Source organism: Melozone crissalis, unplaced genomic scaffold (genome assembly GCF_028551555.1).
Source record: "Melozone crissalis strain CALT ecotype California unplaced genomic scaffold, PUWL_Pcris_2 ptg000198l_1, whole genome shotgun sequence".
Classification (NCBI taxonomy): Eukaryota; Metazoa; Chordata; class Aves; order Passeriformes; family Passerellidae; genus Melozone; species Melozone crissalis.
Genome location: NW_026535962.1, coordinates 283,898 through 309,948, shown reverse-complemented (window position 1 = coordinate 309,948; position 26,051 = coordinate 283,898). Strand labels below are relative to the sequence as shown.

The following is a 26,051-nucleotide window of genomic DNA, read 5'->3' as shown; positions in this document are numbered from 1 at the left end:
TCAACAAACGCTTCTTCTTCTGCAGAGGACCCCGGGGGTGTCTGTTGGAGATCTGGGGGCCAGCTTGATGAATGACACCTTTATCAATGGCTGCTGCCTAAATGTATCCTCCTCTTGAATGCAGAGGTTCATATTTTAAAACAAAGAGGGAAACTCCTGAGGACAGGTTGCCTTTGGTTTATTGGCTTCATCACGGTGATGCTGAAATTGGATGCCTCCAGTGCTCTGTAGAGTAACCACAGCTGAGACAGGAAACCTCCCTACTCCTGCCAGGTCCACCTGTGCAGCCGCATTCCTCTGTCACAGCAGTAAATAAGAGAAGTAAAAATACTTGGCTCAAGTGCAAGTGCTACAGAAGTACCTGGAGCAGTCATGGCACAGCCCACTGAGCTCAAGTCCACCTGACAGAAGAAGTGACAGCTTCTTCTGCTAAGGACTATGCAAGGCTACACTCATTTGTTAACAAGCAATTAGCAGAAAATCACAGAACTGGAACAGAAATACACCAGTCAGCCAGAGCAAATTCCCAGTGCTTGTACAAGAGAAGGCCCCACTGTGGGCTGAAGGAAACTCAGACTGGTCAGTGCCCTACTGCAGATGAGCCCCACAGAAGCCCCCCTGAGCACACTCACCCTTGGCAAGCAGCTGCTTTCCATCTCTCTGAAGGCTACAGTCTCATCAGGGAACACTCAGTCCCTCTCACAAACCCCTCTGAAGTAATATGCCTAAAATGTGGAGGGAGCCTTTCATGCAAGTTCATCTTCAAATTATCTTTCAGTCAAAAGCACGGCTGCACTGAAGGACAAGGTGCAGAATTAATTCCTTCTGAGCTTCTGAATATATTACCTTCTCTGAAGCAGCTGGACAGGACACACAGGAGGAGGCAGAAGGCACTGGAAACATGGAATCATGCGCAGGGCCAGGAATTGGACTTGACATCCAAATGTTCCTTCTGGGTCTCTTCCATAGCCCAGGAGACTCTATGATTCTGATTTTCTCCATGTGGGTGAGAACAGGCCTTAGCCCAGGTGACACCACCATTTTTTGGGACGGAGGTAACGGCAAGATCCGTAAATTCTTGAGCTCAGCAATGCAGCTGACCTCATTGCCAAGCTACATCCCAACCCCAACACCCCCTTGTCTCTCCATGGGCCTTTTCTGTTCTCCACTGGGTTCCTAAAGGCACAGAAGGCTTTGCTCAGGTACCTGTGACCAGTGTAATCCATGGGGGATTACAAGCCTGCCGTAACAGACCCAGCCCTCCGGGGCAGATTTACTGTGGCATTTGGACTGACACTCACACAGCCTGTCAAGGTCTGTGCAAGCTTTCACATCCCATATTCCCGAAGCAGAGTCACAGAGGGCTGCTCCAGCTAGCAGCAGGGGGGTCACTGCTCTGCCATCACAGCCAGTGAGTCAAGGCAGGAGAATGCAATAGTCACATACTGTGTCACTCTGTTTTATAACTGATGAAAGCCCACAGCCAAATTAGCAAAGAAATCAAGGGGCTGTTAAGAGAAGGGTCCGGCCGATGAGGCCGCACTGTGATCGCACAAGCCAAAGCATCCAGAGCAAAAGGAAAATGCTGCTGGCCAGAAAGAACCAAAGGAGGAAGATCCCAGTGGAGGAACACGCTCATCGTGGTGGATGCACCCTGAGTGATGCCGTCAGCAAGGGCGTGTTATCTCGCTCTCCCCAATGACCAGACTCACTGAAGATCCCACCAAAGAGCACAAAACAGCAGTCAAGGCTGGAAATGAGGAAAATTCCAAGCACATGAGCAGCATCCCTGATCACGGCCTTGTCCCTCCAGTAAGGGCTGGGGCGTGCAGAGCACACCCTGCCAAGGAGGCTCCAGACAGGGAGGAGGCAGCCAGGAGACAGAGCTGGAAACAAAGCTGCCTTTACTCTTTATCCACCTTTACTGTAAAATGGGTGAATTCAGAGCACAGGACACTGAACACAGAAGCCCACTGTGATTGCTACTGTCATCCTGACTGATCTGTAGATATTTTTCCCAAAAGCAGGTGACAACAGCTCATACATCACCTCTGCAGCCATCCTAATGAAATGCAGACAAGAGGAGTCTGTCCCTCTTAACAGCAAAACAGGGCAAGCTGGGCACTGCTCAGAATCTGGTCGAGTAGGAATGCTGGAGAAGAGGTTCTGACTGGCTATCAGGTGCAGGTTCTCTCCCCAGAGGGTGGTCGGGCACTGAACAGGCTTGCCAGGGAATGGTCACGGCCCCCCGGCTGCCAGAGCTCCAGGAGCCTTTGGACAGTGCTCTTCAGGCACAGGGGGGATCACAGGGCTGTCCTGAGCATGGCCAGCAGCTGCACTTGACCTTTGCAGGTGCCTTCAGCTATTCCATGATTCCATGAACCCCACGGTGCCCTGTGCCAAGAGCACAGCGCAGCTCACACGTGCTCCTGGCCTGCACAGCCGGGCCCATTCTGACACCTCAGCACAGCCTCACTGGCTCCCACACACACCCCAAACCCCAGTGCTTGGGAGGTGCTGCTCCCCTCGCTGTCTCCCTCTGAGCAGTGGGAAGGGCAACAGTAATTTATGTCTGGCCGAGCCCCCTCCATACATCTCCTTTCCCTAAGGGAGTCTGCTCTCATATTTAACCTCTTCATTCTGCTGGCACTGGAGTGGATGATGCAGCTCGTGGAGAGGTGCAGGCACTTCCCTCTCCCCCTTCTCCTGGAATCTTCCTCTCACTTGTGGTCCTTGGGATTCACCCAACGTTTCTCAGGAAAAAAAGAGAGAAAAAAAAAAAAGAGGACCTCTAGACAAGTATGCATTTAATAAGCAGTGAGACAAATAAGCTCCAGTTATCCCAGCAGAATTACAACACCAGAGAACAATTTTCTGCATTCCTCTGAAGGCCTGAAGGAACCCAATTGCCTGCTCTCAGGCTAAATAGGTACCAGACACCAAGCGCTCCATAAGCAAACAGAGCCCCCAAAGTGCAAAAATGAAATAAGTAAAAAGCTTCACATTACATATAAACCAGCCGTTTGCACCTTGTTATTAATGGTCTCAACTATGACCTTTACACCCTGCCTTGCTCAGAGTCATGGATCTATGAGGCTTGGCACCCTCACAACAATTCCAGGATGAGGAGCAGGGAATAAACCTGCCTAGCCAGTGCTGGAGAGATGCAGGAAGGGAACTGGCCTGTGACAAATCTGGATGGAGAACCACCCCAGGGCCATCTCCATATGAATTTGTCCCCATAACCTCAGTGACCAAGGTGTCTGACAGCATGAAAAGTCCTTCTGCCACAGACATACATGCATAAAAGCTACTAACAGGCATCTATTCCAAATTTCAAAAATGAAGGACTCCCAGCATGGTAAATACCTGTCAGAGATTACTCCCCAGAATCCTGATGTGATTTATAACCCACATGAACTAGGGCTGCAATGAACAGACCTTGTTACCCTGAAATATTTTTTAGTCTGAACTGCCTCACCTCTGCCAAAGCCTTGTGGAAAAGCTATTGCCATCCCAATGGCTGTAAAGTCACCACAGTCCTTGTTTCAAAGAAGTTACATCAATATTCATCTTGTCCTGAGTAATAATCGTAATTTTGAATGTATATATACATACAGATGTATACGTGTATATACACACACACAATTGATATGGTATCACTGAGGTATGGGTCAGGTGTCTGCTCCTAAGTGGCAAAGGAAAACTTCCCAAAAACATGGACAATCCTGCATAGACAGCACTCCTTCCTAGGATTGCTGGCACTTCTAGAGACAGGAAGATTTTCATTACACAGCCTGCTGCCAGCTCTCCTTTCAGAACAAGCCCATCCCCTTTCTGTTACTGTTATGTCAAGGGAGGACAGTGAGAGAAAGCAGCTCTTGGGATGATACATGGGAGGCAGAGCTTCATTTATAACCCCACACAACTGCTGGAAAAGGTTCAACTTTAAAAAGCATTAGGCTGGTTACCTTATGGGCCCCTGCAGACCATGAAGTGAAATCACATGAACACAACAGGCCTATTAATCACCACAGTGATTCCAAGGTGAGAAACAGCCCCAGTGACCAACAGGAAAAAAAGTTGAGAAAATTACATTCTAGTAGTTAGGTAACTCTAAAAACACTGGTAGTATCTTTCTGTAGGGCTTCCCTTTTGATTCCTTGATGGATTCAAACAGTTAACCTGGATTTAAGTCCAGTCAACAGAAATATACAGTGGAGAGCAAACAATGGCATGTCCACCTAAGCAAGTATGTTTCCCTTCAGAGTTCTAAATAAACTACATTTACATGAGATGCAGAGGTGACTTTCTGCTTCACAGAACTTGGTTTACAAGGTAAAGAAGGATTTGAAAATAAGCAAAAAGAAAAGTAATTAATTCTTCTTTTGCTCTAATGGGAGAGCAGAAATGGAAGTCACACCAATTACCTCAAACCACGTGGCTGCCACAGCCATCTTTTCACCTCTGCAGTAAACAAACCCTCAGGGCTGCTCTGCATGTGAAGCAAATCCTTTGAAGAGCTTTCCACATCTCCATTCTCTTCAAGTCTTCATAACAACACTGAAACTACTTTGGACTAACAGAACTTGAAGGTTCAGCTCTCCCAACAGACTCCCCTGCAGATACCACAACACTTTGGGCAGTTTCAGAAGCCATCCTGTCTTTCAAAATGCCTTGTCTTGAAGAATAAAAGATGCACAACTAATTCTAAAGAAGTAATGTGAAATAGATGTTTACCATCTCCTTGAGTAATGCAAGCTCATACGATAGAGAAGAAACAAATCTTTGTTTGCACATTGTAATCTGTATTTAACAGACACTTAAGAAGTCAACAAATTCAATGTGTTAAGTAGCAACCTTTTAATAAAGAAAGCAGAACCATACTTTGCTGTTAACAAATATTTTGAAAAAGGCTTATGAAATTAAATCTAAGCCAAGTATCTGGTGCATCTGCAGCTGAGAAGGAAGCATCAGTACTCCAAACACCTGCTCAGTTTGTGTATTCTCCTTTCTTACAGAGGAAGTATGAGCTTCCAGTTGTCCATCTGATTTAGAGAGCAATAAACTATTGCTCAACAAGAACTATTTTCTTAGATGATTACAGATTAAGGCCAAAGGAGAAATTCACATGTTAAGCACCATGAGCATGGAAGCCAGTCAAGGATATCAGTTTGAAGAGCCCAGATTTCTTCCCTGGCTCCCACAACTGGGGTTCAGCCAACCACCAAGTGAGGCTCATGAGAATAAAATCAAACTATCGTGGAAAATACACGCCAGTCACACCAGTCAGCTGATGCCAGGGGCTGGACAGCAGCAGGTCCTCAATGTGTTCCAGAGTGAAGATGAAGGGTGGAAGAAGAGTCCCAAAGCACTGGAAGAAACACAACACAACCATAAATCAGCTCAGTTTCCAAACCAACTTCCTTCTGCAGACTCAAGGTATGAGCAAACACCACCCCGTGTCTTGCCCTCAGGGCAACAGAATTCCAACCCCTTGGCTGCTGCTGCCACGAAACAGGCGTGTTGTGAACATCAGACATTAATGCAGACACACAGAAGCAGCAGCAGCCTCTGGAAGGCCCAGCCCAGGCTCGTGCACTCACCCTGGGCGCAGTCCCTTCAGCTGGAGGCCAGAACACTGGGAGCGCTCGCTGGCCACAGCACCCGCAGCACCTGGGCAGAAACACGGGGTTAGCATGGCATTCCTCCACTCCGCCAGCTGCTCAGCACTGTGCCCTCAGGGCTCCACACACCAGGGAGCACAGGACAGCGAATTTTCAGAGAATCACACAACTCTTTAGGTTGGAAGGGACCTCAGAGATCACCCAATTTTTTCAATATTCAGGCATAGATTATTTACAGGTCACTGACCCAAATGGAACAGCCCATCCACCAAGGCCAGTCTGTGCTTCCAGATGAGATCCATATTCTAGATGCCATCTAAACAGTTCCAGAAGTAAGATTAGGCTAAAACAAATCATGCAAACTCCCCTGCACCTTCTCAACCCATCCCCCAGATATTCTGCTGGCACTCAGGTTATCCTTGTGCAAACCCTCATTTCGTGAGTTAGCAACAACAGGACTCATTTACTTTGAAAGTTTTACTTTGGCCCTCCTGGCTTCTATCATAACCTCAAATATTACATTAAAAAGGCTTTTAAAACATAACATTCACAGCAGTGTAGGTGCTTTTCCTTGCAGTGGGCTTCTTCCCTGCCTGTTAGCGTGTGGCACCTTCACATTAAGTGCATGAGTTAAGATGTAGATTAGCAAGGCAAGAAACCTTTGCCCTTGGCATCGACATTCAGCTCTGACAGGAAACTTCAGGCTTTTTTTTCCCTACCAAGTGTAGAACCACTCATTACACATTGGCAGGGAAATGCACATCTCCAAACTATACACATTTTCTCTTAGATAAGCAAAAGACTCAAGTGTTTATAAATATGAAAAGTTCAGCAGCTGGCTAAAAAGTTAATTCTCCAGTCTCACTTAATGAGCTTTGGGGAAAGTGGTAGGGGGATTTGTTCTTAAAGTAAAGCAGAGTGCCACATAAAGCAAGACTTGCCAGACACGGCTCTGCTTTGCCCTATTTTCTGTCCCTAGACGGCTGCCACAGACAAAATGGCAAGGAATCCTCCAACAGGGAGCTAGGGAACAGCCAGAATGAAGAATGTTTTCTCCTAATCTTGCAATCACAAAAATTAGCCAATTTTTAATTTAAATCCCATGACTTCTTTCTTTGTTGTGAAAGTATCAAGCAATCCATATAAAACCACTTTGGAACAGGGACTGTCTTAGGATTTTGTCCAATTCCCTGAAAAATAAAGTTGTTTTCAGTAGGATACAGCAGGAACATTGCTGCACTATTTTTTCAGTATTTTAATAATAATTTACACTGGTCTATTCCAGTAACATAAAGTTCTGATGTAAAAAATGGGATTGATCTGCTTGGAATTGTCCAGAGAAGCTGTGGCTGCCCCACGCTTGGAAGTGCCCAAGGCCAGGCTGGATGGAGCTTGGAGCACCCTGGGGTAGTGGAAGGAGGTGGAACTGGATGGGCTTTAAGGTCCCTTCCCACCAAAGCATTCTGTGACTCTATGAAGGTATGTTCATTGTTTTCAGGAACTTTTGAGATCTGTTTACAGTGCCTGCTATCACTCTGTGTCACTGGCGTTCTCGGTGTCTCTGTATTACAGAAGGAACTGTGCAACCTCACTTTTGCAAGATGATATACGTCCACCTAGTCCTCCATCTATGTAATTATTAAAAAATAAAAATTCATACTGAATGAAAAAACAATCAGACCCTTTTGTCTGCAATTTTGACATAAGCTGTTTTATCTAGCAGCATTTTTCAGCTTCGTCAGACAGTTCAGATTATTGTCATTTGCATACATTCCTACCTTCTGTCACTTACTGCAGCTACTTCAGAACCAGAGCTGTCTGATGATCAAGACCAGTGATTCTCCAAGAGATCAGAAATCTGAGTGACACAAACAGCGAGGCCCAGGGAGCACCAGCTGGTACTGCAGCCCCTGTGGATCTTCTGCCACTGCCTGTCCCACTGTCCTCAGCAGCACCAACTCACACAGCTATCACAGAACCACAGAATAGTTTGGGTTGAAAGGGACCTTAAAGATCACCCAATTTCAGCACCTTGTCAAGGGCAGGGGCACCTTCCACCATCTGAGGCTGCTCCAAGCCCCATCCAAGCTGGCCTTGGACACTGCAGGCATTCGGCAGCCGCGGCTGCTCTGGGCGCCCTCGCGGGCTCCAGGTGCATCAGCAAATGCCCAGGGCTGTGCCAGCAGCAGTGCCCAGCACCTGCAGAGCCCCGGGGCTGCAGCACAGCAGAAATCCCCGTGGCGCCGGCTCGCAGGGCCGCGGTCCCGCTGCATCACACTGTGTACATTGGAACTACTAAATGCTTCCTTGTGATTTTTGGCCACTTGGAATATTTTTAGCAATTTGCCAAGGTTTACCCTGTGATTTATTATGGAGGAAACAAACTCAAGCACTAACAAATGAAAATATGTAAACTCAGACTTTTCAAGTCCATAGAAAGGTATTCAACTTCTTAAACCCCTTCTGAGGCATTCAGCTTGCTGTGGATTCAACTGCTGGAAAAAGAGTTTGATTAAGAAGTAACTGAAATGTAATCTAAGGAGTCACTGCTTGGAGATTTATAGTGAAAAATTCCATATACACAATACTTTCTAACTGCCATTCCTAAAACTGTGTTCTAGGTTTCTTGGAAATTTAAGAGTTGGAAATACATTTTGCATTGCTTTTATCTACAGCCAAAGCACTCCAGAAATACCAGCTAGAACTTTATTATCTCAAATTATTATATTTAGTAAGTTAAAGAACAGTAAGATTAAAAATACTTGAAATAATGAAATATATAGGAAAAATAATTTTAAAAGCCTGAAGCACTAGAATTACTTGAAGATATAATGCTCAATATAACAATAATAATTGCTTTATTGGAGTACGCTTGAGTGGAAAGGCTGGTATCATTAAATAGAAGATAATCTTCCATTTTTGGTATGAAAATTCAAGTAGATGCTACTGCTACAGACCTCCAGAAGACAAGAGAGTATGTATAGAATGTTAGCAGCCATCAAAGCATTATCTGTAGTAAAACTATTGAAGATATCTACTAACGGAAATAGAATCACAGAATGGTTTGGGTTGGAAGGGACTTTTAAAGTCATCTAGTTGTAGGACCCCTGTTTGTGAGCAATAAAAACAGAAATGTTATTCTGATGTTGAGTATCATTGTTTCTTACAAGTTCAAGAAACCCAGCAGCGAGAACTTCACCAAGCAATTCTTTGTTACCATAACATTTGACCTTGTATCTCTTTGGAAATCATACAACTTTGCTAATGCAGCCCTTACAGAATTAATCAAATAGTTAGCCCCTAGTTACTATGAACCCAGCCAATTACAAGCAGCACTGAAATTTGTCACTGGCATGTCCAACTACGTTTTCCAGCATAAAGATCAACACCACTGTGTGGAAATGAGGCCCCACTCTCAGACCTGCATGACTTGGACACCAGACTGGGCTCACCAGTTAAGCCAACACTCCTAGGAACAAAGTATTCTCAAAAAACAAAGGCTTTCCTCCTGGGTCTCCATTACCTGTTGCATTAAACCAGCCAGGATGCAAATGTCTTTTACCCTCTATTTTGACTAGCAAAGCCAGAATAAATGATTCCCTTAAGAGTTCAGGGCTCTTTATTTGCTACTCTGCTCTACTGCACAAGATCCACAGTTCAGTAAAGGCCAAACTTACTGCTTGGAGAAGTTTGAGAAGCTGGAGCTGGAAGCTGCCTAGGCACTTTGTTTCTCAGCTTCCAGAATCCAGGGAAAGATGACGAGGTTACAGACAGAAGATGCTAACAAATAAGTAAGGGAAAGAAACCCTAAAAATAGATATACAACCACTGGCTGAGCTCCTGAAAGGTTAAGTGACAGCTAAACTCAGTTCTGAATCTGGTTTGAAGTCACCAGTTACTTTATTTGTTCTCATCCATTCCATTTACATCATGCTATGGCTTTTCAATGCTCACAGAGACCTGTTTCCTGCAGCTGAGTCTTTTACTCATTCTGCTCATAATCTCCACTCAACCAATTAATTTTTGAGGCTCTCCCACTGTAGTTGTGCACTTCCACAAGGATAAAATCCATACTCACCACAGTGCTCTGTGGAAAAATTTCTCTGGTGCTGAAATGCTGCTCTCTAACCATGACAGAGCAAATCAAAGCCATGGTATGTAACGGTAATAGTTAATCACTTGTCAAAGTAGACATTTCGTCCAAATTTCAACATGTGTTTGTCACTACCAAGATTCTTATAAAAGCAGATAAAATAGTTTATGCTCCACAAGCATGAGATTGACTAGAGGCTACTTTGCCCTGGACCTCAAAATTCCCAAAAACCCACAAGATACCCTGGCAAGCCCTGTGATACACAGTACTTACAGCTTTTGCAAAAATGACCATCAGCTCAGGGAATTGGTGGGTAAGGAGGGCCAGCATGGCTGAAAAGGAACACAGGCCTGCTGTGAAATGGATGAAAAAGGGAAGTTCCTTCTGGGGGTAAACGGAGACTTCGTGAAATGCTGAAAGGAAGAAATGAAGAATGTTGACATTTGATAATCAAGAACTGCTCTCTGAATTATTTATAGCCTTGTAACTAATTTCTGAACTTTCAGAAGGAAAGACTCCTGCTGCACATCTTAGGTTCCAGCACTTAACTTCTTAAAAATTTTTCCCCTACATCACATGCTTGTTTTCATTATGAAGCGCCTTCACATATTTGTTCTCATTATTAATATCCTCTTCCCAGGCTTCTTTTTCACTTGCATGGGCTTTATTTTTGAAGTATTTAATCAGGCTCAGTTTTTAGTACCTACTTTTCTAACAGGACAGAGGAAACACCAGTAAAGTTCACAGGTTGTCAAAATTACCTGAACCAAATAAACAGTTCAGGTGTTTTCAACTCTCTAGAGCTCTAATCCTGTTACCTGGAAAGAACAACACATCTCCACACCCCATGAGAAGCTGAGCAAGTACAAAACAACCAGCATGCTGCACACACTTCTTGAAGACTTCTGGTTGTGGACTACAGTAAATCTGTTCAGAGCAGCTGACAGAGCAGACCTCAAAGAAAACAGTGCCAGGACGGGGTTATAAATTCTGTACATAGCAGCTCCTTGCAATTTCCAATTTCTGGTAACAGAATCCAAAGCAGGTGATTAGCCAGGCTAAGGGTGGCATGTGGAGCTTTCAGCACTCACAACACTACTACTGGTCACTCGCCGAGGACCTGCTGGCTGAATTTGCAATTACTGGCTCTGGATACCTCCAGCTCTGATTTCTATCTAATGATTTCAGAAAATTTTTAAATGAAGAAAAAATAGTTTCTATAGACATAAGTAATCGTAAAAGGACTGCCCTTCTTGACAAGCTGTTTTTAAAATCTAACACAAACCTCAAATTATAAATGAGCCTTTTTTTGTAAAATGAGAAAATACAATAGTATTCTTTCTTAAACTGAAGCCTGTGGAGGAAAAAGACACTTTACCTTCCCAGTTACTGCTTCTGAATGCTAACACATTAAAGCACCATTAGAAGAGTAAACCCAGCAAAAGTGTCTTGTGCTTTTGCAATTCATTAATGGCAAAGTGCTCAGGGTTTGTTTTGGTTTCAATCATATGATTTTGGGGCACAATTACATAGACTATTTGGAGATCCATGTCTAAGATCCATCAGAGATGTTAATGGTACCCAGAGATTTATATTCTATAGAAACTCACCTCATTTCTAAAACATGGAGCAATAAAATTTAGTAAAGTGCTTAAAAAATAGCAATTAATTCTTTTTGCAGTAGCTTTTCCTACGTTGGGAAATTAAAACCAAATTCAAGACAGGTAAAGACAACTAAAGCTAATTCTATTCGTTCACAGACATTTGAGAAGTGTTACTCATCAGACCAATCCAGGTTTTTTGAATCAATGGTTTGGTCAACATTATTTTAAATAGATAATTTTTTTTAAATTAAGTGTCAAGATTTCTCGAAGAAGTACTGCAATAAAAGTGTTAAGATGATTTTATTTATAGGTAGCTCTATATTTAAAACAAAACAGGAATGCGTGAGTGATCCTGTTGAAATATCTGCATGTGTTGGTGTTTAATTATGCTGGGAAGTCTACAATTTAGGGTTAGTTCCTAACCAAGGAATTCCTTGTGCAATATCCTGCATAAGTGAGAAATGAGTAATTTAAAGCAGTCTGGGGGCAAATTTAAATTACACATTTTAAATATAACTTCAGGCTTTTAAATAGAAACACGTCTGTGCAGTTTTCCTTTCCACAGCTGTGGTCTCTGAAAGGCTGCTGGTGCTTTTGCAGTAGCCCTTTCCAGTCCCAGGGGAATTGTGTTTCTTCAAGATGTAGAAGTTCAACCCCAAAGGAATTCAATTAAGATGTATAATTAACAGCTCAATTCTAATCTAAATTAAAGTTATTTTCCTAAATATCATGACTACAGGCAGTAATGATATAGTCTATTTGTAGAAAAAAAACATGTAGGCCCATCACTGCACAAAGTAACATTGAAGCAAAGAGCAGCTGGAAAAGACTTTTCAGTATCAAGTGTTAGTATAAATCCATAGAAATACATGTAGAAAAAGTTCCAGGAGGCAGCCAGCAGGTCAATACAGACCACTGAATTAATGACAGAAAGCAATACATCTTCTATGAAGCCACAGGTTACCCAAAGATTCTCTGTAAGATCACAGACAGGTTTTACTGGATACCCAATGCAGGACTGGAACCATGGATTGACTCCTTGCTACAATCAAATCCATGAATTCTTTTAAAAGCAATTTTTAACAAATGGTCAACTTAGTTATTCTCAAGGTTGGCCAGACTCAGTCTGAATGTACCACACACAGATTTAATCTCTGAAGGACTTAGGTTATTACTGCATCTAGCTGACATTTAGCACACACACAAGTCAAGTACTTCAGGATCTGCTGGGAGGGACATCAACAAATAGCTGAATCCCCTTCACAGGAAGCTCAAACTAAAAAAATCACAGTAAGGTAAATACAAAATACCACAAACTGAACACGTCCTTAGCCTGTGTTTTATTATCATTACTGCTTAGAAACCACTTACTTGGCAACAGTTCTCTGTCTGCTGTTTCTGTGCAGCTCGGGTAGGGATAGAAAAGATGTCCTTTCTCTAATGGGTATGGAATCATCCTAAATGCTGCAAAAAGGGTGAGTGATATTAGATCTGAATCTAATCAGGCAACCAGCTTCTCACAAAGAGAACCAATCATGTCTGAGGGGAGTAAAGGCAGAGAGACTAGTCTACTGTACAGAAAAGAATAACAGGAGATACTTACTGCCTTCCCATGTGCAGTGCAGCAGATTGAGAGCCCCTTCTATCCTCTTCCAGTGCTGGAGGTGAAAAAAAGCATATGCTACTGCCTCACTGTCCCCTCGCTTCAGAATGTGCTCTGGAGGCAGCACCAGGCTCTTCATTTCTAGTAAATACTGAAAGGAAAAATGGACAGTACACCTGGTTACATGGAATGGTCCAAAACCTCTGATTGTGAAACATCATTGATCATTTTAGGCGTAACTGAGCGCACAAGGGGCCAGGGCCAGCTTCTGTCACACAGCAGCCAGGCTGCACTAAGTGAGGAATGAAAAGCAGCAAAACACACTCCCCGTGTATGCGACTCTTAAATTAGGCTTTCACACACACAAAAAAAACATACTGCTTCAGTAAGACAAAAATACATTCTTGTGGAACAAACATTAAGTATAATGCTGCAGGTGCTACACCAAGGAGGGACAAATTTAGGCTGATAAAAACCCCAAACCAGCAGTATTTTTGCTCATTACTTCATCACTGAAAGTTTCAATGTAGGTGGTTGAGGACTTGTTAGCTCTGAAGTATGAACAGCAAACCTGAAAGTGTCAGCGTGCTAACCAAAAGAAGAATAATAAACCAAACCCAGGAAAATCTTTCATGTGGCCTTACTGGGCTACCACAAAGTATCTTTGATTTCAGATTTTTTCAATTTCAGCCCTCTTCCTCCATCAGCAGAAAATAGGATGCTCAGAGGGGTCAAAGAACAAGAAGATTAATCATTTCCTATTTCTTTGCAACACAGAACATGCAATTTTTTAATGTATCACGTTTTCTCATGTTACACTAAAAAAGTCAGGTATTCATTTGAACTTAGCTTTTAAAAACAGATGACTACTTTTTACAAGAATGAAATGACAGTTTCAGCTCTAGTATTTACCTGTGAGCTGTCCTGTCCTACCATATAGTGTCTCATTCAATAACAGCCAAAGTTAATCCACATCTTTGATCAACGTAGCTGCCAATTCCTTGGAGTGTCCCCCAAAGTGTAAGAATGCAGCTAACTCACCGATTTATTTCAGCAGATGCCACAAACTATGAGATTATTTACTAATCCAGTTTGAGGACTTAACTTTTCCCATTCAGCCTCTTCAAGGAATGTAGGAGGGGTTGTGCCCCAGCCAAATAAAGCACATTTGCTGCCTGGCTAGGTTCTTCTCTCAGTGCCTTGGGCCTGCACTCCAGAGGGTAATATTCTTGCTAATCCTCTCTAATCCTCCTCTTTTTTTTTTTTTTTTTTAACACAGTAAAGGATCACTCACACAGCACTGCTGTGGGAAAATGGTCTCAAATATCTGACCCCTGACCCAATCCTCATGCTCTCCCCAGTGCCCACTTTTCCATTATGCTAACTGGGAATATAAACCCAGCAGCGGTGCTGAAGCTCCACTGAAAGTATTGCCACAACACACCAATGTTCAACTCCAGGCTTTGGCTCTCCCTGAGCCCATGTTACCACATAAACAGAAAAATTCCAGTCTGGCAGGTTTTCACATCCATGTTTATGCATAAATCAGGGAAGGTGTCAGTACTGAAGGTGTCTCAGTACTGAACTGAAAGTTTTGAAGTCTTTATACACAATAAAAATCTCTAAGATATTCAGAAGATGACTGCAAAAGACTGTTTCATAAAGTACCACAATGCAGTTACAGATTTCTAATTTGAAATGGCTTAAGAGGACCACTTTTCTAGTTGGTTCTAACTTTCCAAACAAGCCCCAATCTTGTAAAAGCAGGACAAAGAGAAACAATTTATTTTCCTCATGCAAAATATTCTGAACAAAGACAATCACTTTCATCCAATGTGCGAACAGAGGGATTTCCTGCTTTACACACTCCCTTTTATTCTGTGGGATAGAACAGAGTAGAAATTCAAAGATCACATTTTCTTCTCCCTCTGTGATCCACTAGGCAAGCTGCTTCACTTCTCTGCCCTTTTTCACTTGTTTGCTCTGTCCATAAACATTTCAGAGTTCTAAATAGCCTGCACCAGTAATATTCTGCTCTGTCATCTAACCAATTGGTGCCTCGAGGCAATGTTGTAATAAAAAACCCATGAAGAATGGATAGATGTACAATTAGAAGAGAAAATCAAGTTACTGAAACCTGGAATCAGTTTCTGCATGTGTCTGCAGAACTACAGACCATATTTTAACAACAGCCTGTTTGAAACGATCTCTGACTTCTTTAAAAAGGTATATGAGGCTCCAGAAGCAACTGGAGGATACCCAAAACAAAAGAACTTTTAGATAATGATAATGCATTATAATCTTCTGCCCCTAAAGGCAGAGGCTAAAGAAAAATCTGTCTGAGACTGTCTGAAATGAACTTGCTAGGCTCTTGATCAGTCATGCAAAGAAGCAGCAATTTCTCCCAGCAATTAGCTTCCCCAGTGCACATTCTATTGGATTGGACAGGCAGACAGAATGGAGCGGCCGGATCATTCCAGCCTCCCCAGCAGCAGCCACCGGGGCTCCATCATCATTTGCAGAGGATTAGACCCTGCACTGAGCCAGCCTCCTGCTTCAAGGTTCACGCTGCAAGCATCCCCAGTACAGTCAAAAGCAATGCAAGACTTTATTTTCACCCAATGTTCTGTGCATTCTGTGTTTTGATCCCAGACATTAAATTACAGCCTGTGGTGATACAGACTCCTAATCTTGTTTACACGTGGATGGAGAAAATAAGTGTCTGCAGATCTCTCAATAACCATGGAGCCATGGTTGGAAGCCCAGCAGAATAAAGGGGTTTGGAATACTAGAGTGATTATTGTTTGGAGAACTTAATTTGGCTTTAGGGACTTGGAAGCAGGGTCCTGGAATGAGATATCTTTAAGGTCCCTTCCAACACAAACCATTCTGTGATTATTTTATGACTTTAAATATCTACATTTATATTTATTAATGTCCACCCTTATTGAGAGTAAAGGGCCTTCAGTAATACATTATTGGAATTTCCAATGAGCTAGGAAATTTGAAGTTTAAATTTTTGTGCAAAAAACCCTGTTTGAACTATTATTTAAAAAAAAATCTGACCACAAAATATTTATTATATAAATACTAATGTTTTTAACAACTCCATAGTGGGAGTTATAACCAAATTCAAGAAAATATGGGGCTAGAAAGGCTCCAATAACAAAATTACATTATAATACAGTACTTTTCAGAATACATTACAAGTGGTCCAGTAGGAAATAAAATACTCTTACCTTTGGAACATGAGGGTTAAATTCCACAGCTCTGTGAATTGCTTCCACAGCATTAATTTCTGCTGTACTAAGTCCTCTCCTGGAGGCAGTTTCTGGGGAGAACCTGAAGGGAAAAACCCACCTTGAACAAAAGTAATAAATAATAAAAGCTAACCAGGTGTTTATTTGCACTGCAAGCTTAAGAGTTCATTAAAAATTGGCTGATTTATCAAGAAAGATAAACAAACCCCTCTGGGAGAAAAATGTTCATGTTAAGTCAGGTATCTTGACTGCTACCCATGACACATGAAAATTCATGTTGATCCTGACTTTCAGCTCCCTGTTGGCATCACCTGCTGGGAGGTGGGGCTGGGATCAGACCACGGTGAAATGCCAGCATCAACTACCACAAATATCCAAAACACAAATTCCACGCAAAATATTGAAAACAGAATTTACACAAAAGCACTTGGCCAATACATGGGCTTGTGAGAAACATCCTTCCCTGTACTAACTTCATGGATGCTTAAAAGTAGTTTTAGGCATAACCAGGGATGTAAAAAAGACGAAAAAATTTAAATAATTCTAAAGACTAAATAATTTAAATAATCAAAGCAAAGATTTCTTTACAGATTAGAAGTAATTTTAAAACATAAAGGATTTAGACTGTTTTCCTTCATATTTTACATCAAACCCAAGATACAGGAACAAACCATTGTTTTCACTCATGTCCTTGCTTACCTTTCTGAAACAGCTCTGGCTTTTAGCAGAGCTGCTGTGTAACATATTGCTGCTGATTTGGGAAGACTGATATCTGTGATAAAATAAAACAATTAAGCTGTAAGATTCTAAGGCAATACAAACATTTTAAACCCACATCCCTTGAGTTAAAGATTTTTCCTTGGGTATGGGAGACAATGAATTTGACATCTGGAACATTTCAGCTGTGATTAGAAACTTTGAATTTCTTTTTTCTGACAGTCACCAGTCAATCTCAGATTGAAAACTCAAAGTTGTATTTTGGTGAGAGTCACCTTTTGTTTCTAAATGTACCAACACACTGAAACAGAATCCAAGGAGAAATGTGCATATAAATACACTCAAGAATAGAATGTACTTCCTGCATTAACCCACAAAGATCTAAAGTAAGCTTCTGATCTTTACTTAATTTTGCAACTGTACATTAACATAGTTTTGTACAATACTGAGAGACTGACCAGAAGCTGACTGCAAAAAATTACATTACAGACAGGTAGATGAATTTTAACAAAAACGCGATTTCCGTTCTCCTGCAGTTCCATGGGGGAAAATTCTGTTAGTTGTAGCTTTGTAGCATATCTGAAGCCAAGTCTGAGCTGACAATTACAGATTAGAAGGTTAGCACTCCACAGTGCAAGTTTACTTTAAAAGCAGACAAAGTCTGGGGTCTAATTCCCAAGTACCATGTTGTGTATAGTCAGATGGTTCTTGCTTTTTTTGTAAATCCCATCCTGGGCCTGTCCATCACTTACTACAAGCCTGGCTGTTGTGTCAAGCCAAACACAGGGGTGCTGCAGGGAGTTTGAAGCTTGTACTCATTTTTCCAGATGCTCAGAAAAAAATCAGCAATGCTGCTTTCTTAAGAAAGTGTCAATTCCCAGTGTTAACAGAAAGAAGCACTGGGCAAAGTGCAAATGGTTTTCATAAACTAAAAAGAATCCACCCAGAAGAGGATCAAGGAATGGGAGCAGGGTGCTAGGCTGGCCATGTACAAGTGGCACAGGATTTGGGCAAAAATATCATACTTTTGATTCCTTGAGGTGATAAAGAATTGACATAAGAGAGAACTCAACAACTTCTGACAATAACTGTCATAAAATCCTGCTATGTCCCCTCCATTCCAAAGGTGATTTAAGGCCCTGCTTTGACAGCAGCCTTTTGTACACTGATGAAGTGAGCGCTATCCAGGTGGCAAAACTGAGGGCAATAAAAAAATAAGTATATACTTTATTAACCTCTATTTAGACTTGCACAATATCCGAAACCTACTAATCAAGACAGAAAGTGAAAGCAAGCAACACCATTTGATGCACACCATTAACCTCCAGCAGCAGCATGTTTGCACACTGCTAATCTCTGGCAAACAACCTCAGTATTACAGAAGCACAAGGCCAAGCCTGGAAGATGACAAAAAGGAAAATGACCTTTTCCAGCTTATTTACATCAATTACTTACAGGGCTATGTGCTGGCTGAAAAAGGCTGATGAATTTAGGCATATCCAGAGATGTAGAAGAGATTAATTAAAATAATCCTTGAATTGAAGCAAGGATTTCCTTACAGATTAGCAGTAACTTAAAAACACAGAAAGTAATTCATAGCAATTTAGCTTGCCTAAATTTGACCTCAGCAGTCAAAAGGAGAACTTGACCTGCACTCCACAAGCACCTATTTGTTACTGAAGGGAGTCTGCTCACCTTGCTGAGGTCATGGTCACTCCTGCCTGTGGACAGACATCCCCTGCCCATCTCACTTACTCTCTTATTCAAAAACACACACATTTCCAAAAGGCATCACTTACCATCATACTTGGCTAAAACTGCCTGGACATCTGCATAAGCCTGTAACTCCAGAAGGGCCTCGAGGAGGTTTTCATGGATATTCAGCATACTGAGAAGTGGAAACTCTTTCATCAACTGCAAATCAGTAAAGAGAAATAAATTACATGTAGAATTGCAGTTGAATAATTGAAATACTTAAGAGAAATCAGTACAATAATCTAGGGCTTTTTAATGTCCTTTTGTCTCAGAGTGTTAGAGAGTGGCACAGAAGCAGTGTGAAAAGAATTGCATCATTTCATAAAATCACAGAATGGTTTGGGTTGGAAGCAATCAAAGCTCATCTCATTCCAGCCCCCTGCCATAGCAAAAGGACAGGGACATCTCCTACAAGACCAGGTTACAGAATGCCCCATTCAATCATGTGTGAACCCATGGGAAAATAATTCAATGAGATTAATTATGATGCCTAGAAATGAACTTAAACTCATCAGTTAGAACAATGTGATTGAAAACAATTGTTAACTCAGTTTTTTTTACTTTTACTTACATCTCTCATCATTTTTACTGCTTCTCGTATTCTGCCAAGTTTCCTGGCACACATAGCTAGTCTCCTTTTCACATACACCAATACATTGGTATCTCTTCCTGATTACAAAGACAAAAAGAATTAGTCTATCAGTTTCAATCTTTACCTCTCCTAATTATAACTTTATCTTTACATTTCTGCTCACACAAACCCAGGAGTTCATGTGATTCCAAGTCCTTACTCAGCTGTGCTTCATGCTGGGGGCTCTGGGAATGGCAGTTCTGAGATTTTTTGTAAATCATTTCTCCTGCTTTCAGAGCCTGCTTGAAATATTTCTCAGCATCCACAATAGTTGTTGCTTCTTCCTCAGCCAGGAGGACATATGCAGTAGCACAACTGAAATAAGAGAAATAACAAGACAACACAGCAAAGCGTGTCACAGTTAAGGGTGAAAGAAATTCTTTGGTTTATGCTACAGAGTATTTTTAATTCCTTTATAGGAGTGGCATCTGTGAATTCCAAGTACAGTTGTACCATGATACCATCCCTGAAATACATGATCTTATATCCAATTAGGACTGCTCCATAGCTGAATATGATTTCTCATTTGTTATTGCCACTAACACAGCAATTTAAGAAAAAAAGCTGCATAAAAGATGTTTTTAGTAGAAGAGTTCAATATTCCAGGGCAATTTACAGCCCCATGTGCAAGTCCCAGTCTTAAGAGTCCCCCTTAAGCATTCAGAACTTTGCTGTAAGGGAATTATTAGATGAAGAAACTGATAGTGTGCTCAGTATCCTTCCACTTAGTCCTTCACACCAGAAATACAGCAACTGAATGTACAAACTTACTCATTGTTCAACTCCAGAGCTTGATACGCTGCTTTAATGCGGGCCTGCGGGTTCCTCTCTCGCCACGCTTTCTGCATAACTGTGGAAAACACACAGAAAGGCTGTGAGGGACATGGACACCTGTGAAAGACCTGGGAGCCAGCACAGGCAACCCTGGCTGCATGGAGCCAGCTCTAATTAACATTCCCTTCCAGCCTGAAAATTCCTGTTTGCTGTATGATTGTTATAAGGAAGAACAAACATGTGTTTGAATTTCAGCCTGTTCCTACCATAAGCATCAAATTCTTGCAGCAGCTCATTACAGCCCAAATTTAGTTTAAGAAAGCAACACCACCAGGAAGATTCCTCACTGACCATTTCAGAACTCCTACACGGAGCACAGACACAGCTTACATAACCAGGCAGATGTACAATTTCTAAATTGCTACAGATTTTTGGAAACGTTTCCCAAGACTTGTTGAAAGCTTGGCAGAAGCAATTGTTAAACACAGGTTCTTGCATAGACCTGCAAGGAACTTTAATTTAAGCTTTCAAACAGAACTTCAAAGGAAACAGTGATGGAGTAAGTGGTGTCTTGCACAGGTAGAGTTTTATACTAAAATATTAAGCAGCTGTGGCTGCCCCTGGATCCCTGGAAGTGTCCAAGGCCAGACTGGACAATGGGGCTTGGAGCACCTGGGATAGTGGAAGGTGTCCCTGCCAAGGCAGAGGGTGGAGCTGGATGAGCTTTAAGGTCTTCTAGCCCAAAATATTCTGGGATTCTGTTCCATGATTATTTTTCGACAACTGTCAGATCATTAAGGGTCAACAATTTATTTTTAAATTTACAAAGCACATTTGAGTGGCATCACAAGGTGAAGCCAATTCAAGATATACATTTATCAGCTTATTTGGTTTGGGAACAAGTAAAAAGGGTGAAATCTATTCAGAAATGTCCTTTGAACTACAACTTGAATTCAAAATTATTTCAGTGCAATGACTCTAAACTCCTCCTACCATGCTTCCATTCAGTAAAACTGGAAAACAAACTGAAAACCAGCTTCAAGGAAAACAACACATTCAGAGCTACCATTTTCTATGCAGGATTATTAACTTTCACACTAAAAACCAGTCCTGAAAGAACTCCAAAACCTTACATTCATGGAGTTCTATATCTGGCCTATCTCAAGGACGATAAGAAAACTGAAGAATCTATACATGTTTCTTTTGGAACAAAACCTCCTGCTGTCCAGCAAGAATAACGTGGAAAAATATTTGAGTTTTCTTTCAGAAACAAAATATTAGTCTTGGCTCAGCAAGCGAGACAATTCACTCCCTTTTGTGAAATAAAAACACATCTTTCATATCAAACATGTCACAGCCAGCTGACAAGGAACACCTCTGGAATGTGACAAATTGACAATAATTCACACCCACTCTGACAATAACCAGGTAAAGAACATTTTCTGCACTGAACATGTGGAACACAAGGAAAAAAATCTGGACACTGCACTATTCATTACTAAGGTTTAAATGAGACCACATTTTGGCTATTGAAGTTTGCAATATTGTGTTAATTATTTGAAATGTGTGAGATCTTAAAAAATATCAGGACTGTGACAGCACTAAAGTTGTAGAGAACGCACAACGTAAAACAACATCTTTCCACTAAATTTCACTAAACACTAAATTTCTAGGGGCTTGGAGCAGCCTGGTCTAGTGGAAGGTGGCCTTGCCCATGGCAGGGGGTGGAACTGGATGGGCCTTAAGACCCCTCCCAACCCAAACCACTCTATGATCCCCTACATCTATTAAACCTCTTTAGTAGTTGAGAAAGGCTGTAGTTTCATGAAATATTTGACAAAAACTTGCATTACTTTCAAGTTCACTAAAAACACACCCTTGACCCTGTCCAAGACTTCCACACCTTACACACACACCAGTACCTGTGTCTGAAGGCCGGAGGGCATCTGTGTCACATGTGAAAAAAGTCTGATGATCTTGAGCAGACAAATTCATGTCATAGTAAGTAAGAGGCTCCTTCCCAGTCACCCACATGTACCTAAAAGAACGCATTTCAGTAAGAGGCATTCGTAGCAATTAGCAATGCTGATATCAAGGCGATATCTGATGTGCTTAGTGCAGAAAATCTGTAATGAAAGACTAAAGCTTCTAACACAAAGTTTCAAGTACTACTGTTCAATAACCTGTAAAGTTCTAAACAACTTGGGAACTGGCTTCCTAGAAAGCCGCTTCTCCCATGAAGTAACACTAGGAGACTTACAATATAGTTTAATAAAAGAGAATTTAGATTGCTAATCACTGTCTCAATCTCTGAATAAAGGGTTTTTTTCCTACTTTACTCTCAAAAAGCCCTGATGTTACAGTAATATTTTCGTTCTTAACATTGAAACTGCCAAAGCTTGGCTTGGTGCCTTTAAAACACAGGATTGGTATCAATCACCCCTATAATCTTGCAGGTCTCCAGCTGTCTCCTGACACTACCAGTGCAAGCTCTGTGAAGAAGTCACGTGCATGCCCCTGATTAAATTTAAAAATATGCAGTGGAAAGCAAGAAAATTAATACCTGCTATACTCTGCCCCTCTGAAAAGATTGAGAGGATTTCGCCACACTTTGCACTCTGAGGAATAACAAAATAAAAGTATTTTTTAAATTAAAAGCACAGGAAATACTACCTTGACATTAAAATGCAGTAATGCAAATCAGTTGTGTTTTCAAAACCTGCTTTAATTTTATTATTAGGCAATCATCATCTTCATAAACTTCTGCTATTCCATAAATATTTTTGCTCCCCAACATTGCTGGGGTACAAAAGCACAGAGCAAGAAGATTAAGCAATGCGTGTACACTCATGCAATATTTATCTTTAGAACAGTAAATAACTACTGAAACAGTTTTAGCTAAATGTATAACATTTTCTAAATCATATCTTTAACAATGAATGGTTTAGAGTGAAAAACCATTATTATTTAGTTTATTTTTAGCACTACTAACAAAACACTCTATAAGATGTAGGCTTTGTGAAAGCCTAAGTACAAGTACAAGCGCTTTAAAGCGATTAAAAGCCCCCTCAAAGCTTAGGGAAAGCTCCTGGGACACATGAGGAATCACCTGGCATGTTCTGCCTGCTGCTCTCGCTCTCCCCGGCCGAGAAGGCTGCTGGGGCTGGGGGGCTGCTCTCTGCACCCCCGATGAGGGGCCTCAGGTGGCTCACAGAAACCTGCTCGATGAAAGATGTGCCGTACTTTCGGAAGTGCCACCACTCAAACACCTGTCACAGGAGAAAAAGGCGCCAGAAAGCTCCTTAAGTGACACCTTCCCAGCAAACAGGAGGGACAAAGAGCGTTCACAGCGAGTCCATCCCCCTGCCAATGATCAGGGGTGGAACTTATCTCCACACAGAGTAACACCAATGATCTAGTTTGGATCACTCACATGAACATGAAAGACATTGGAAAAAAAACAGCAATATGTTCCTCCCTCCCAAAGTCATAGGGGTAACTCCAAAACCCTTTCAGAAGTACCTGTATAGGGAAACCGTGAACATAGGCAAAAAAACATTATATCCTCTTTTCTGGTGAGGATATTTCAAGCTGCAGCCCTACCTGCAGTACCAAATTTGTAGTATTCAACACAGGTGTATTTTTTTCATTTCACAAAAATAAAAGAATAAAGGATAAAATGGCCCATTAAACTGAGATGTTCTGCTAACCAGAGCGAGTCTAACAAAGAGACAAGGCTAAGTTAACAGCAATGACAGTCACTTAGCAGGAATTCTGGGCCAAAAATATTACCATCTCTTTTTGAAGCTATTAAAATACCTACATATCACAAGCCCTCAAGGACTACAGCAAACTGTCAGCCCTGGACCAGCGTGGATCCTGTGCCTGTCTGCTCTCTCTGGTGAGCAGTGACAGGCAGCAGGAAGCAGCTAGAGCTGTGCAGGGCAGGTAAAGCATTCCAGAATTCTACACAAGTTATCTTCTCAGACTCATACAGCCCCAACATACAGCAAAAGCGCTGCAACAATACATCAGAGAAGTTCCTTCCCAGAACAAAGGCACCCTCTAGAGTCTGATATTCACTCCCTTTACCCCTCATAAAGTCATCTGAGAGGTGCTAAAGTTGTTTAAAAGAAAAGAAGTGGCTACTTACAAATATCAGTCCAGATATAAAAGATGAAGTTACTGTCAGGGCAAAGTAGAATTTTGGAGTCAAAGTGCTTAAGAACATGGTCACTGTTAATAGAAACAAAACCAAAGACTTAAAAGTAGAATTGAAAAAGATAAATAGCTTGTCTATTAAAGAATGCCAAATATCATGCAAATACATAGTACACTATAGCCCTAGCAGCTTTATAATGCTTTACTTTTAGGGGAACCCTCACCATGTATTATTTTGTTTGGATCTACCTGTGACAGCCAATTTTTATACCCCAACAAAAAGAAAAAATCACTGTACATTTCTAAACAGAGCATCTTACGTTTTCACCCATACAGTGGCTAGTGAACCACAAGATGCCAATTTAATATATTATTTCACTTTAAGACAAAATCATTCTGTTCTAATACAGGTTTATATACAGTGCTAACAAACATTCTCCCTGCTGCTATTGAGAGCACAATGCAGAGAATGCAGTTATCCAGAGGTGCTCTGGCCATGGTTTGGACACAAACCACACACCAGCCTGTCACCTGCCACCAGCGCAGGCTGGACAGGGACAGGGCAGGCTCCAGCCTGACAGAGCCCCGGGTGGGAGCACGCAGCAGCACCGGGGCAGGGCCTTGGCTGCTTCCAGCTGCCCCAGGACTGCCCAGTCCTCGGCCGTGTCCCTAACCCGGGTTTGGGGACAAGCTCAGTGTGCCACTGACCGAAGGTGGGATGCACGACCTGCCTGTAGGCACGGCTGGGACACACTCATAGAATCAGAATGTCAATTAGTTTGGAAACGACCTTATCGAGTCCAACCTGTGACCAATCTCCACCTTGCCAACAAGACCAGAGCACTGAGTGCCAGGTCCTGTTCTTCCCTGGGTACCACGATGGGTGGGGACTCCATCATCTCCCTGGGCAGCCGATTCCAAAGCCTGACCAATCTTGCCATGAAGAAATCCCCCCAGATGTCCAACCTGAACTTCCCCTGGCACAGCTGGCGGTCCTGTCCTGCTCCCTGGAGCACAGCCCGACCTGGGGCTGTCCCCTCCTGTCAGGAGCTGTGCAGAGCCACAAGGCCGCCCTGAGCCTCCTTTCCTCCAGGCTGAACCCCTTCCCAGCTCCCTCAGCCGCTCCTGAGGCTCCAGACCCGTTTCCTTCTCTGGACAGACTCCAGCCCCCAACGCTCCTCCCGAACGGGTCCCAGACGCGTGCGGAGCCGCCCGCCGGAGCGCGGCACAGCGGGACAGTCCCTGCCCGGTGCCGCCGGACCGCCGACACAGCGACACAGCCCGAACACAGCTGGGGGCTCCACGGGCAGGGTCCGCCTCCCCCCGGCGCGCCGCTCCCCCCTGCCGCCCTCACCGGCCGCCAGGCCGTCCCGGAGCCGCACCGGCACCCGCAGCACCGCGTACAGGAGCCCAAGCCCGGCGGCCGCGGCCAGGAGCCCGCGGGCCCAGGGTGTCGCAGCCCGCCGCCGCAGCTGCTCCCAGCGCCGGAACGCCGCGGCCGCCCCGGGGCACGGCAGCCCCCGGCCGCTCGCACCGCTGCCGCTGCCCTCCGCCATCACCGCCGGCGGGGCACGCCGGGACAGGGGCGGGACAGCACCGGGGCGGGGCTCCGCCAGCGCGGGGAGCCCGCTCACCGACCCCGTCGCTACTGCTCCAGGGCGAAACGCGGACTGATCATCCTCCACATCCCAGCTAGGATGTCCGGAGGCTCCGGGGCGCGGCAGGTCCGCCGCCACCGTGCTCCCGGTAGCGAGAAACGTGCCCGTTCCTGGGATGGTGCCAGCACGGCGTCTGCCCGCAGCTAATATGGCGGCGGCCGCGCTTCC

General features: G+C 43.0%; 1 protein-coding gene across 2 annotated transcripts; it reads right to left on the bottom strand.

Moving 5' to 3' along the window:
* Nucleotides 1–4,774: 4,774 nt before the first annotated feature.
* ST7L (suppression of tumorigenicity 7 like) lies at nucleotides 4,775–25,702 on the bottom strand. 2 transcript variants are annotated; one of them, XM_054293978.1, is made up of 16 exons: nucleotides 25,630–25,702; nucleotides 24,218–24,300; nucleotides 23,174–23,333; nucleotides 22,628–22,682; nucleotides 21,987–22,102; nucleotides 20,062–20,140; nucleotides 19,451–19,605; nucleotides 19,231–19,328; nucleotides 18,704–18,818; nucleotides 16,887–16,959; nucleotides 16,167–16,269; nucleotides 12,928–13,078; nucleotides 12,696–12,788; nucleotides 9,994–10,133; nucleotides 5,607–5,676; nucleotides 4,775–5,374 (listed from the first exon to the last, which is right to left on the bottom strand). In XM_054293978.1, exons 2-15 carry the CDS (start codon nucleotides 24,293–24,295, stop codon nucleotides 5,623–5,625), a joined length of 1,470 nt encoding a protein of 489 aa, XP_054149953.1. In that variant the 5' UTR covers nucleotides 24,296–24,300; nucleotides 25,630–25,702; the 3' UTR covers nucleotides 4,775–5,374; nucleotides 5,607–5,622. The 2 variants fall into 2 exon arrangements, with proteins under 2 accessions (XP_054149953.1, XP_054149952.1); XM_054293977.1 differs by having other exon boundaries at nucleotides 25,608–25,676.
* Between the last annotated feature and the right edge of the window lie 349 nt (nucleotides 25,703–26,051).

Bases quoted from the DNA above. Each gene is read 5' to 3' on its own strand.
- ST7L (XM_054293978.1), bottom strand. From the start codon at position 24,295: ATGTTCTTAAGCACTTTGACTCCAAAATTCTACTTTGCCCTGACAGTA. The intron at 23,334-24,217 runs GTAAGTAGCCAC...CTCCTGTGACAG, and splicing joins TTATATCTGGACTGATATTT to GTGTTTGAGTGGTGGCACTT. The intron at 22,103-22,627 runs GTATTAATTTTC...GCGTTCTTTTAG, and splicing joins AGAGGGGCAGAGTATAGCAG to GTACATGTGGGTGACTGGGA.